General features: G+C 44.3%; 1 protein-coding gene across 1 annotated transcript; it reads right to left on the bottom strand.

Annotated features, from left to right (window-relative positions):
- Positions 1-274: 274 nt before the first annotated feature.
- Positions 275-14,243, bottom strand: tmem135 (transmembrane protein 135). Its single transcript, XM_012816502.3, has 15 exons — positions 13,989-14,243; positions 13,138-13,265; positions 12,236-12,328; positions 11,927-11,960; positions 11,741-11,806; positions 11,255-11,301; positions 9,800-9,841; positions 7,068-7,226; positions 6,366-6,435; positions 5,926-6,093; positions 4,832-4,895; positions 4,076-4,152; positions 3,322-3,420; positions 2,862-2,929; positions 275-2,535 (listed from the first exon to the last, which is right to left on the bottom strand). Exons 1-15 carry the CDS (start codon positions 14,127-14,129, stop codon positions 2,403-2,405), a joined length of 1,389 nt encoding a protein of 462 aa, XP_012671956.1. The 5' UTR covers positions 14,130-14,243; the 3' UTR covers positions 275-2,402.

Below are 14,243 nucleotides of genomic sequence, written 5' to 3' on the forward strand. Positions count from 1 at the left end.
TCATTGCAAAAGGATATTTTGAAAGGTGGGGAGTGGATGGACCGTTTCTAGGCGATGTGCAGGGTTTTTGGATGTGCAGGGTTTCCTGTGTTCTGTTTAATTCTACATAAAGACTCTGACCACTGGATTACAATTAATCTGTTTAATTCTACATAAAGACACTGACCACTGGATGACAATACATCTCACTGCCACTGCTTCTACCCCAGATTCAAACAAAATGCAATGAATTCAATTAACATTTCACAGTTAATAACAGCACAAAACACAAAAATAGGGGACAAATCATTTTATTTTTCATTGTATATAAATTACAATGTTATACAAGTATACACCTACTTTTAGATAACCTTATCTTTAAAAAACAAAAAAAGTACCCTCTATACAACATGTGTTGTGTGTCATCAAAAATCTTAGAAAAAGAAACCGAGTTATCAAGGACATTTTGTGAACTGGTTAATCTGTGGAGGTCGTCTATTATTTCATCTGTTACTTGCAATTAAAATGGCCGAGGTCGAGACTGACACTTGGGGGGGTTGTGGGAGTTCTCTTACTCGGACTCAGATTCCCCCGCGGGAGCCGAGTCCGAGGTGGCTCCGCCCTGAATCTGGCCCAGACCTGCTGTCGCCTCGGTTACGGTTTGGGTTTGGGCACAGAGTGCCTTAAACCCCTAAAGTGGGCGGTAGGGTGTCAAACAGCTTGCAAATTAAAAGATCTCTGACCAGATTTGAGTGTGCGGATGCTTCTTACCATTTAGTTTGGATTAGTTGGTCAGCCAGGTCTGAGACCAGAGGAGTGGTGCTGTTCCCTCTCTGGGGAGTGAAACAGCAAACATGTGCAGTCTAGGACCGCTCTCCACTTATACTGCCAGCTCTGATGACTTTATGAAAATTTGATGAAAATGAAAGAAATCATTCACATTAATCAGCACGGCAACACAACCACCGCCCAATGCCTGTGGCCTCTCTGCGTTGCGTGCCTGCTCTCCACCCAAACAGTCAAAGAAGCACTTGGAAACAAGGTTGCAGTGTCTCCAACGTGCTCCTCATTAAAAAGACACTAGATAATCAATGCTTACCCATTCTCATAAGGCATAAATGTAAATGTCTGACTTTTGGCTCGACGCCTGAGTGTACTTGTGTGACGTTTACATTCAGTGACAAAAATGCCAAACATTCACCCAAGGTAATTATATTACAAGGTGCTCTGCAACAACACTGATACCAATCCATCCAATCAGAGTTAACCTGAACACAAAAACCATCCCCTTTAAACGTCAGTTTGTAAAAAATATATACCCTCAACAGCAAAAGAAATGGAAAAATAGTCTTATGTATGTAAATAACCACTATAGTAAATGCTTCATATGTGAATTTCCAAATGGGGTCTCACTTGTAAGTGATAAAGTCATGAGTCACCTAGGTTACAACCTGCTGAGCTATGCTCACAAGACCATTGCATAAAACCTTATAGGATTTCACATACCATGTTAAAACACTAACGAGGAATGAGGACGACACACTGACTAGAAATCTATTTTCTATTAACATGTTGATATTTTCCTTTCAAGGCAGGTATGGGTGAGGTGTGTGTGTGTGGGAGGGGGGTGTCATATGATTACTAGTGGCCAATGACAAAGTTTCACCATCTAAAATCTAATCCATCAATGTAACTGTTTCATGACTACACTAAAGTGAGAAAGATGTGTGGTTTTCATATCCACTATCAATTTGCGTTCAGCATTCGACCTGCTGACTGCCAGTTCAGTCACCTAGACTGGTTCCCAGGCTTGGAACTCGTACTCCACAGCGCCTCCAGGTGGCATTAGAACAACCATACTATTTATTTAAAAACTATTTAAAACTGTGTGCAGAGATGCACTTTTCAGGGTTCACACTACATGGAGTCTATTGTATATGCCCCAACAAGACACACAGGGCTGAGCTGAACCTTGACCTTGACCACACAAGACTGAACCTTCTGCACGTTTTGCAGCCTTGTAATTCGTGCGTATGAAGCATCAACTGTAGTAAAAACTTGTGCAAAAACAGGTCATATCAATTTTGCATTTCTTTTGCTGTTAAGATGTATACACACACACACACACACGCACGCACTCACACAAGATATATATATATATGTATATATATATATATACACACACACACACATGATTTTTGCTCAATAGAATCTCCAGGTAATTACACAGTCACTTTCACTAGTAGTGCTGTCACGGTTGCTTCAAGTAAGCTCATACCAATCATCCACATTAACACTGACAGAGGTGGGGTGGGGTGGGGTTGGGTGGGGTGGGGTGGGGATCCTCCCCCCCAGTCGGAACCGGTCCAGCCCACTGTAGAGTTGGCATCCGATGCCCACTGCTCCCCCCTGAAGTGGCCTGCTCAGCCCAGCGGCACGGGCAGCTCTGGGGGCACCACGGCGTAGCGCGGGTCCAGTCTGGGGACGAAGCCCTTGAAGTCTCTGGAGGCACCGGTACCGAAGGAGTCCAGGGCTCTCCTGTTCATGATGGCAAACCTGGAGTGGGAAACAGCAGCACCAAACATTAACAGCTACTGAATATGTGAACACACACACACACACACACACACACACGCACACACACACACACGCACGCACGCACGCACGCACGCACGCACGCACGACACGCAAAATGACACAGGTGTCTCACACACACACCCACACAGGGGAGTGACACGCAAAATGACACAGGTGTGTCACACACACACACACACAGGGGAGTGACACGCAAAATGACACAGGTGTGTCACACACACACCCACACACACACACACACACACACACACACAGACACAGACACAGACACAGACACAGACACACACCTGCCCTTGGTGAGCCGGAGTAGAAACTTCCAGTATGACGGTCTGAGGTTTTGCACCTCCATCACAGCCTGGTAGAAAGAGGAAAAGGGGTGAGTGGTGTGAACTCTCTCAAACATCCAACACAACAGCACCGTTTCCAAAACAATCAACAGTGAAAGCCATGTAGACTGCCTGGCCCTCCATGGCTGGCTTGTGAAACAATCGAATCTACACAGATTATTCATATTTAGATTAACTGGGGTACGGACAGGCAGCCAGCCAAATGTATGTGTTTTTGCCTTTAGATGTGTACAAACAAACACAACCTTCACAATGATTACACCAAAACAAAAACAACCTTCACAATGATTACATCAAAACAATACACATTTTCCAGCAGTGGAATAATTGGTGGTAAAACGGTGACAGTGAGTAGTGTGGAGGAGTGGTGTGAGGTGCTCAGTGTGGCGTCTTCACTCACTGCCTGGAAGCAGATGGCTGTGGAGATAGCGTAGATAATGGTGTCAGCCTGAGAGAAGTAGGGGAAGCGACCAGCCTCGATGCCTTTGAAGTACACGGTCTGAGGAGAGGAGGCACAGCTCAGCGGAACATTTGCACATCTCATTGTCAGAGGCTGTTAGGAATTCTGAACACTGAAAACGCATTCTGGAATCTACTAGAACTAGAAGGCTCACGTACAATGCAGGGAACGCACCGTAGCCCGTTTTACACTCTACTAATGCCAGCAAATACGGTGGAATGAATTCACTGCATCACGGCACGAAAAACCCAGAACAACCCAAATCCCAACTGTAATTCGAGCCCTAGTTTAACGGGAGTAAACAGCACCAGTGTGCCCTCTCTCCTGCTCAGTCTTACACTTCACCCTCTCTTTTACAGGGTGACTTGCTTTAACCGTGACAACCCTTTTACATTTCTGCATCTTTCTAGCTATAAGTTATCCCTTTAGACAATTTTGAGAATAAGAATTGAAGGTTTCTAGAGGACGATTCAAAAGCATATTTCTTTAATACTGTTTCAAGAGTATTTCGCCTAATTGGGGACACAATGTCTTGAATAGCACAGTTGTAGACATCCTGTAAAATGCCCTTCACAGAGTTTGTCAGTGAGCACAAACTTGCTTTATTGCCACAGAAAGATATCCCTCCCACTCTGGTACGGCCTACACAATGCATGGTGTAATATAGCGCACATACAATAAGGCAGGTACTGACCTCCACGAGTTTGGAGAAAAGATACATTGAGATAGTAGTGCTTCTGTAGAAGAGCATAGAAATACCAGCCAGGAATCCTATGGGGGAGAAGAGTCACAAGGGTGAATGACAAACAGGGGAATATTAAAGAGAATTTATACAACAGTTAGATCCGGTCAAACTATGTATCACTTTCTGATTGGTCAAGAGGCACTCCATGAGTGGAGATATCCTGGCAGCCCCCCACTCTGACTGCTAGTAATCACTCACCATTTCATCTACTTTAACCATTGAATTGTACAACGTCAACGTTTCATTCATTCAAAGCAAGAGAGCAGAACGGCAGCCAGTGTTTTCCCCTCCAGTGAAACTCAAGTCTGTAACCTTGTTAACATGTCCATATGGCATTTGTATACGACACATGACCCATCATGAGCGCAATAAGCAGTCAAGGCCATGGCTGAGTACTTCCACCTTGGCACTGCACTGCACCAATGACAGACTCAGAAACACAGAATCAGACCGCCTGGGTTTCATACATCACACACCTAAAGCACCAGCATGGTGTCATCAAACTAATTTAGTTGGTAGTGGAAGTGTTGTGGAAATGCAATATGACCCTCGTGTTTGTGGGGTTGGTAAAGGATATCCGCACAGCTGTGATTGCCTGCGGCACTCGACCTATGGCCAGATCCTTTAGCAAGCCTTCTGTCACGTGTGTCATACAGCTTACTTGTGTGTTCAGGAGGGGAGAGGAGTGGGCAGACCGGTACATACCAGCAATGAGTGCATGGAGCTCATCGTCAAGGTTCCTTACCCAACGCAAGAAACAACTTGTGCCCTAAAGACAGGAAAGAGAGACAGAGGCAGACAGACAGAGAGAGAGAGGCAGACAGACAGAGAGAGAGAGGCAGACAGACAGAGAGACAGAGGCAGACAGACAGAGAGAGAGAGGCAGACAGACAGAGAGACAGAGGCAGACAGACAGAGACAGAGGCAGACAGACAGACAGAGATAAATGGATAGACAACAAGCCAGATAGACAGAGAGAAACAGACAGACAGAGAGAGGCAGACAGACAGAGAGAGAGAGGCAGACAGACAGAGAGAGAGGCAGACAGACAGAGAGAGATACATGGATAGACAGCAAGCCAGATAGGCAGAGACAAACAGACAGACAGACAGACAGACAGACAGACAGACAGACAGAGAGGCAGACAGACAGAGAGAGAGAGGCAGACAGACAGAGAGAGATAAATGGATAGACAACAAGCCAGATAGACAGAGACAGACAGACAGACAGACAGACAGACAGACAGACAGAGAGAGGCAGACAGACAGAGAGAGAGAGGCAGACAGACAGAGAGAGATAAATGGATAGACAACAAGCCAGATAGACAGAGACAGACAGACAGACAGACAGACAGAGAGAGGCAGACAGACAGAGAGAGAGAGGCAGACAGACAGAGAGAGATAAATGGATAGACAACAAGCCAGACAGACAGACAGACAGAGATGGAGACAGAGCACAAGAGAATAAGAATGAGCTGACAATGCAACAGGAGACAGCTAAACAGGCTAATGAATGCTAGACGTCTCGGCTGTCTGTGTCTGCTGCGGTGCTCAGCGTAGGAAAGCTGTGGGGTCCTTAGAGCACAATATGGGCTATGGTGAAAGACCAGACAACCGACAGCAAAGCAGAGGTCTACACAATCACCTATGCTTGACTTGCGTCTGAGCCAACATTTCATCACCTCTAAGTGATATCTGCTGTGAACTTAAAGAGTAGCCCCACATACAACTTAGAATGGGTGTAAAAATGTTAACACACTAACTAGTTGAAGGATGGCCGTGGGTGGGGCATAAGTTTACCTTGTAAATGCTAACGAAGGAACCGAGGAAGGCTCCTAGCTGAAAGTTCTCCTTGTTGTAGAGGAGAGAGAGTAGTCTTGAGGGTTTGGTGAAGGCCTGACGGAACGCAGAGGGCACCTTCAGGAAGCACTGGATGAGGTACCCCACACTGAACATCCGAATGAAGCCCTGTCAGACACAAAACACATCCACACTCAGACACAAAACACATCCACACTCAGACACAAAACACATCCACACTCAGACACAAAACACATCCACACTCAGACACAAAACACATCCACACTCAGACACGCGTGGCGATACAAACATGTAGACACAAACGACGCGAGAAGCCAAGGGGGTAAGACAACGTCTGTGTGGAGATGCCTTACTTTGGGTTTGGGGTCTGTGTGGAGAAGCCTTGGTTAGGGTTAGGGGTCTGTGGGGAGAAGCCTTACTTTGATGCAGTAGGAGATGCAGTTGTCGTGGTAGTGCTTGCAGCAGCGATGCCTCGGCCCATGTTTACACCTGATGGGACATGCAGAAACATTCATGAGCACCTAAACATAAACACCTGCTTCATCGCAGAATACACCCATGTATATTGACCAACCATCGTGTACGTGTACTGGAGTACCTGTGTATCTTACCTGTGAACGTGTGCAGTAGGTTTACATACATGTGTTTGTATATGTATTTAAAGGATTTAAATTAGCTTATGGGATAACAAATGTATAACTATGATCCATCGTATATGTGTATCTGAGTATTTGCCTATGTGTCAGTGCATGCATGCATGCATTCATTCATTAATCCTTTAAATGCCATTAAAGGCCAGTGCTTATGGTAAGTGGATGAGTCCCTGCGGATGCAGAGGGAAACCGGTTCATTGCAGGTTAAACTGCGGCCAAATCCAGTACACATTTTTTACAGCTGGGTGGACTGCGGTTAAAGTGGAAGTCCAAGGCTAGCACATGCTCAGAATGCATGGAGCAACTTCACATTAAATGTATTTAAACATGCTTGATATGTATTTAATATTTTCCACTTAAATTTAAATGTACTTTCACCATGCATGTAAATTATTTCAAGAATGAGTCAATGAACTGCTATGGGAGGCTACACCCCCTCATTAACCCCACCCCCCGTGCTTCACTCACAGAGACTCCAGCAGCCTCTTGGTGAAGGCCACGATGGACGAGTGTCTGGAGGGTGGCGCGCCCTCATTCGACTCTGCCACGGCCCGCTCTGGAGCCTTGGCGTAGGCCTGCTCAGCCAGGAAGGAATGTGTGGGGATCTCTTCTTTTCCAACGATAAACCTGACACAAAATCAGTGAGAGTGAATGCATTGGTTTTGTCTTTCATCAATGACACAACAGAAGTGAACAGCTGATAGTGGATGGGAGAGATCCGCACAGGGTAGAGAAAGTCTTGGCGTACGACTGCTCAGCCAGGAAGGAATGTGTGAGGATCTCTTCTTTTCCGACTATAAATATGACAGTCAACTGATCCGTCTTCCTTCCACTGTCTAATGACATGACAGATATGATGACATCAGCCAGCGTAGGACAGAAATCTAGCCAAGGGGGATACGATTTTTTTTAACCAATAATATGTCAAAACTAGACGTCATACAGCATAGTGTTGAGACCTGTCATAGTCAGGATATGCCGTCTCAGAAAGGAAGGAACGTGTGTGGGATCGCTTCTTTTCCGACCATCAGAGTGATACAAAATCAGTTCATTTTCTCTTCACCAATGACATGATAAATCTAGACACTAGACAGTGCGCGACAGAAATGTACCAGAAGGGGGCGACAGGCAGACTGTCATGACGGAGTTTCCCTAGTGGACCACGGGTGATAATCAAGGAAGATATTATGACCCTGTCTGGCTGCGTCTGTTCTTCTGCTTTAGTTCTCCCTCTGGTTTCACGGGTGGGCTTCAGGCAAGGTCAAAGGTCACCTTTACCTACGCTGATAATTGCAGTTAATGTGTGTAACTGACATCTGTAATCATCAGAGACATCTGCTAATCGGGGGCAGACTGAGGCTAGAATGACAGGCAATCTAGAGGGACAATCTTCTCACTACCGTCCTCTGGGTACCTTGGGATCGAGCCGTGTCTGCCCGTGTATATCATTTATTACCAACCAGAAGCCAGGCTGTAACGAATAGAGGCTTGTCCGTTTCAGAATTCTTCCCCTTGAGTGAAGCTTTAGTTGTTTTGGTGGAGGAGTTTTTTGTTTTGTGATGGGGTAATTAGGATACGCTGCTGAATCACCACTTAGTCATCTTATCCCACCTGTGGTATGGTAAGTGGACTGTTTTTTGAGGTACTGGAGCAAATCCTGAGTAATCTGGTATGAAAATGTTGTCTGCAGTCTTTCCTTTGTTAGTTCATCAGGTAGGTGGGGGCAAGTAGATCTAATATCGTGGTAATTATTTAGACCTTTATAAATGAGATGCCGCCGCCGCCGCCGCCCCCCCCTTGAGTATTATTTTGAGTTTCAGATATGAACAGGGTTGATCAAGTGCCAGCATACTCTGTTATATTTATATATTCACAATGGCTGCCCAAGAAGCTTACACTCTACTGCAGAATATAGGGATTACCAAGGAGTACATAGTACTGGTTCTGAAGCGCCGCTGAACATGCTGTGGCTGATACCTCCATCTGTGAGCCTGATCTATCTAATCCCTCTCAGGTGCTCCCAGTTCCCCTGCACAAGTTACAAGTTATATTAGACTGAGCGGAAGGGGGGGGGGGGGGGGGGGGGGGGGGGGCTGTGTCTGCCCAGGCTGTCTCTTGTTCTTGTGCTTTGGCTCCGGAGTTGACCCTCGATCACAAGAGAAAAACAGGACTGAAGAGGCCTCGTGGTTCCTGCTCTCCTTTGGGAGATTGTGACTGCTGGCTGCCTTCTTCACAGCGGTGCATTTCACAACTCACAGGCCTACAGCACCAATTTCATCCAGGTGACTTTATGGTTGGTCACTGCAAATGACCCTACTTATATACCCTGCTGTATATACCCCACAGATATACCCTACATATATACCCTGCTGTATATACCCTACATATATACCCTGCTGTATATACCCTACATATGTACCCTGCTGTATATACCCCACAGATATACCCTGCTGTATATACCCCACAGATATACCCTGCTGTATATACCCTGCTGTATATACCCCACAGATATACCCTGCTGTATATACCCTACATATATACCCTGCTGTATATACCCCACAGATATACCCTGCTGTATATACCCCACAGATATACCCTGCTGTATATACCCTACATATATACCCTGCTGTGTATACCCCACAGATATACCCTGCTGTATTTACCCTGCTGTATATACCCCACAGATATACCCTGCTGTATATACCCCACAGATATACCCTGCTGTATATACCCCACATATACCCTACAAATATATACCCTGCTGTATTTACCCTGCTGTATATACCCTACATATATACCCTGTTGTATATACCCTACATATATACCCTGTTGTATATACCCTACATATATACCCTGTTGTATATACCCTACATATATACCCTGCTGTACATCTTATTTCAGCTAATAGTTGAGTTGTAACAGACAGAATAAAAGAGAAGCACATGTTGGAAAATCTTTTAAGGCATTTAAGTGTGATCCACACACACACAGACTAGACACACACACACACTGTGACGATGTGCCGTCATTACAGATGAGTATATGCTCTGACTGCCATGCCACACACACAGACAGACTAGACACACACACACACACACACACACACACACACACACACACACACACACACACACACACACACACACACACACACACACACACACACACACACACACACAGAGACACACAAACACACTTACTTCAAAGCAGAGAAAGCAAATCCCTTCAGACCATCTTTGCACCTACAAAGAGAGATTTTAAGATGTGTAAATCTGGAGCTACCTGCACACAGATGAGTGTCTGTGTCAGTGTCTCTGATGAGTGTCTGTCAGTGACTCTAATGTTAGCATTTGACAGATGAGTGCCCAGGGATGCAAACACATGTATGGTCAAAAAAAGAGAGAGGTAATTGAAGCCCTCGCCCCGCGGCGAGCTTTTCCAAAAAGTTGCGGTGTTTTTTTTAGGTGTTTGTTGCGATGAAATTGCGGGAGCACGTGGAAGTTGCGAATTTCCCTCTTTGTAATTATAATTGAGTTATTTGTTGAAAAATAAGTTATTAATAAACAAACATTCATTAAAGAACAAACCCATTGACAAATGGTCCTCTAAATAACTTCACCAACATGCCAAACAAAAGATTACCGGGACTACAAACATTTTGCAAAATAGGCTGTTCTGCCCTCTGCTTATTCAGGTCAGCAAATGTATATTGCTTGTATTGTTGTTATAGTATAGCGTTGGACTTTTTTGGACAATAGACTTTTACTTTGACATCATTCAAATGTTCGTCTCGTGGGAATGGCAACAGCTGTTAGACAGTTACCTAGAAACATAGCTAGTTATGCTAAGTTATGCTAAACACGTAGCGGGAACGGTACATAGGATTTACTTATCCACAACGAAGTGCACCTGTTGGTATTACAAAAGGACCACAAGTAAGACTGAATAAAATGTTATGAATATCTCAGCCTTCACATAAAACGAAAAAAAAAAACAGCCTGTGTCACTGTGATCTGTTTCGTCGTCTGACGTCCTGCCTGCGTTTCTGCCGGTCTCATTCTATGCTTATCAATCTGTTTTGCTATCCTTGTTGATTTATTTTATCTGTATTAGTGTTTATGTTGTTCAATTTCATATATTAATTGAAAGTCGTCCAATTTCAAGTAACCCATTATTCAACACTATCTGCTACCTGATCTTCAAACAGAAAGTAACGTTAAATCTCCCTTGCAACAGCTTTCGAGGGTTTGGGAAATAATCGCTACCGATTTGCTTATTTACTTGTTTGGTGGAGGCAATCCAGAATTACTGTTGATGGAATTATAATCAGACCCCCTTAAAAAAAAAACTCTTCGGATCTGCACGATTCACACAAGTCACCCAAACAGACATGAAAAAAGCGGGAGGCGCCGAAAAGCGCGCTGTTTGCATCCCTGAGTGTCTGTGTCAGTGTCTCTAATGTTAGCATTTGACAGATGAGTGTCTGTGTCAGTGTCTGTAATGAGTGTCTGTCAGTGTCTCTGATGAGTGTCTGTGTCAGTGTCTGTAATGAGTGTCTGTGTCAGTGTCTCTGATGAGTGTCTGTGTCAGTGTCTCTAATGGAAGCATTTGACAGGAGGGAATTCCAGGTTGCAAGATTGTTTACTTCTACTCACCGGAAGAAAAACATGTAGAGGGAGGCAGTTAGGCAGAACAGAAGGACCTACGAGAGAAGAGGACCGTAGGACGCTGCTTTAAGATGCTGAGCACATAGACATTATAGAATTCATAGACTCTAATAGACCCTTATAGAATACATTTTGTAATAGAGAAATTACATGTCTTATCACCTAAAATTAAACACATTTTATACGTTTTTTTCTTTTCTTTTTCTGGTCAACACCATGGGGACTTGCTATTAGAACATGACGACAAAACAAGGCAAAAGATAATGTGGCAAAAGTCAATCAAAATACACATCCATTCAAAATGAACAGACAAACAGTCATAAAGAGAAACGTGATGTTTAGACATTACGGTAAAGGTCCGTTTTCTTCCAAACTGCCCTACATGGACATCCTGTAATGGCTGGGAATCAAACCCTGGTCAAGTGCATGAAGGCCGGCAACACACGTCTAGCAGGTCTAGAGATTCTGCCATACCTCTCCATGTTTGATTGGGTTGAGGATCCCTCTAGTGACTGCCATACGAAACACTGTCTCTGTCGCCTGGAAATAGAAAATATTACACTGTAACACTGTACCAAACAGATATACTAGATGACCTGGGATATAAAAGCAAAGTATATAAAAATGTAAAAAGTATTTTTCAATATTTTGGTCGCTTACCAAGTTCGCCATGTATATGGTTAAAAGGCCTCTCCTGTGTGAAAATTCAAAGCAGTCAGAGTATAGAAATAAATTAAGGTTTAATTAAGGAGTTGAAAACAAACAACGTGAACATCAAAATGCAAATGTAAATGAAAACAACGGGCATACATTATGCATGATGTAAACATGTACGCAAACAAACACCGTCTCTGCTCGTTTTTACTAGGCCACAGCACTGCTCACAGAATGGCCAACAGCATACTAGGGACCGGACTACACCGTAAGCTAAAGCATGTTGGACAGCCGTGTCGTCACACCGAGACCCACCTGCTCTTCCTCTCCAGGAGGATGGAGAGGTACGACGCAGGCAGAGCTGCTCCAAAGCCAGCCGACCAAGAGTAGAATCCCCCGAGCAGGTGTCTGCACAACACAACAGTCATTCAAAATGGGGTTAAAACACGCACAGGAGGTGGATGATACAATCCTAACAGTTTTTCTCCCGATATAGTTCACAAATCAGTAAACAGTAACTGAATTAGCCCCAAGCAGGATCCCCACACGTGATGTGTCTGTTTACAGAAGGCATCGCTTTAATTGTGGGGCTAAGGTTGCAGAGCTCTACAACACAGTTGTGTGCAGTTGATTTTTTTTTTTTTTAAACAGGCAAACAGAATCTGCTACATCTTTCATATACTGTAGTAACAAAGCCGAGCAAAACCACACTGACTGCCTTAGAGATACCTATAGTGCTATGAGATACCTATAGTGCTATGTAATGAACCATTCTAGTACAGGTGATTTTCATGTTTTAATTTGCGAATTAGACACAACTCCCTAAGTAGACATGTCTGTAATCTAATTCAGAAATCAAGATTGCAAATGGGAAAGGAGCAAAGGTAATGTTCATGACCATTCAATTAGCATGACATTGCTGACTAGAGGAATATACAAATTGTCGGTGAAGCCTGTGATTATAGGAAGATGCTAACTGAAATCAGCTGCATCGTGCTTACAGTACTGAAATACGGGAAAGCTGCAACATAACCTACTTTATCTACCAACCTACTAATCTCAATTTGCATGTTGTGGGACAATCAAGTGCCATGCATTTGTTACCAAACCTTGCCAGTTGCCATGCTGTCTTACCTCGCGCAGAGGACGACAGCGAGATGAATTCTGCATGGCACACATGCAAATTTCCACTAGTCAAATACCTGACCTGACCTTACCTGAGAATGCAGAAGAATGCAATGTACAGGCCTCCATTGGCTGTGAGGAAAGAGGTAGATTGCAGGATCTCAGGTAGTAATCTCTTCATATAATAGTCTTTTTTCCGTCTTCTTAGGATGGCTGCAATCTGAAATAAACAAAGTATTTCAATAGGACACTGCTCAAGGCCAAGGTCTCCAGTGACGCCTGAATCTCTATCAGTGTTTGGCAATGGAGACGCCAGGTGACCTCGTTAAAGAAATGACCTGTGCCATATAACGAAAGTGTGATACAACTGAAACACAATAGCACGAAATCAAAATAATTCACCTGGTTCATTACCAAATAACAAATGACCTCAAAGAAATATTCAGCTGTACCACTTGGATAATTGTGGGTGCCAATGTCTGAATTGTACTCAGCTAGCAACCTAGGGTTAGTTAGTATGTATGTGGTGGTGAGTTTACTTTGGGCACAGAACTTTAACCCAAGTTCATGGGCTCAGGGGCTAAGTTGGCTAGCTGTTATTTACATGACAGCTAGCAAATGTCATGATTATAACGACTTACGACGAGTGTGACTCAAATCAATTAAGGATCCCATGGCTAAAAAACAATGCTTTATAGGATTGCGAAACAGACAACTTAGCTAACAAACTCGAATACAACTTTTGCCTCGCTAATGGCACAGCGACAACACAGCTAATTGCGGCGGCCTTCCTTACCAGCTAGCCATCGCTAGGCTACTAACTTGCTCCACCTAGTAACACTAGCTAACTAGCAAGCTAGCTAGCATCGGCAGCGCAAAGCGTCCTTGCAGAATGGGGTGCATGATCCATTCTATAATTGCACAATGAAGTGTGATGACTCACAAGATACAATGGTGCATAAATTTTGAAGGACACCTCCAGAGCCCCTGCCGTAACTTGCAGCGTCGATAAGGTACATGAGGGATTCCATGTATGTCCGATCTCGTAGCAACTGTGTGGTATGGACTTACTGAAAGCAGCCATGTTTGCAGACTACCGGGCAACTTGCAGGCACCCGTACAGGCGCGTACACTTGAGTACGCGCGCGCGACACCGGACAAAATAGGGGGAAAGGTCGTGTTTGGGGTTATTGGAGGT

The sequence above is a fragment of the Clupea harengus genome, chromosome 8 (genome assembly GCF_900700415.2).
Source record: "Clupea harengus chromosome 8, Ch_v2.0.2, whole genome shotgun sequence".
Taxonomy (NCBI): Eukaryota; Metazoa; Chordata; class Actinopteri; order Clupeiformes; family Clupeidae; genus Clupea; species Clupea harengus.

Excerpts from the sequence above, each read along its gene's own strand:
- tmem135 (XM_012816502.3), bottom strand. The coding sequence starts at position 14,129 with ATGGCTGCTTTCAGTAAGTCCATACCACACAGTTGCTACGAGATCGGA. Across the intron at positions 6,436-7,067 it reads AAGAGGCTGCTGGAGTCTCT|GTGTAAACATGGGCCGAGGC; the intron begins GTGAGTGAAGCA and ends ATGTCCCATCAG. Across the intron at positions 6,094-6,365 it reads GCATCTCCTACTGCATCAAA|GGCTTCATTCGGATGTTCAG; the intron begins GTAAGGCTTCTC and ends TGTGTCTGACAG.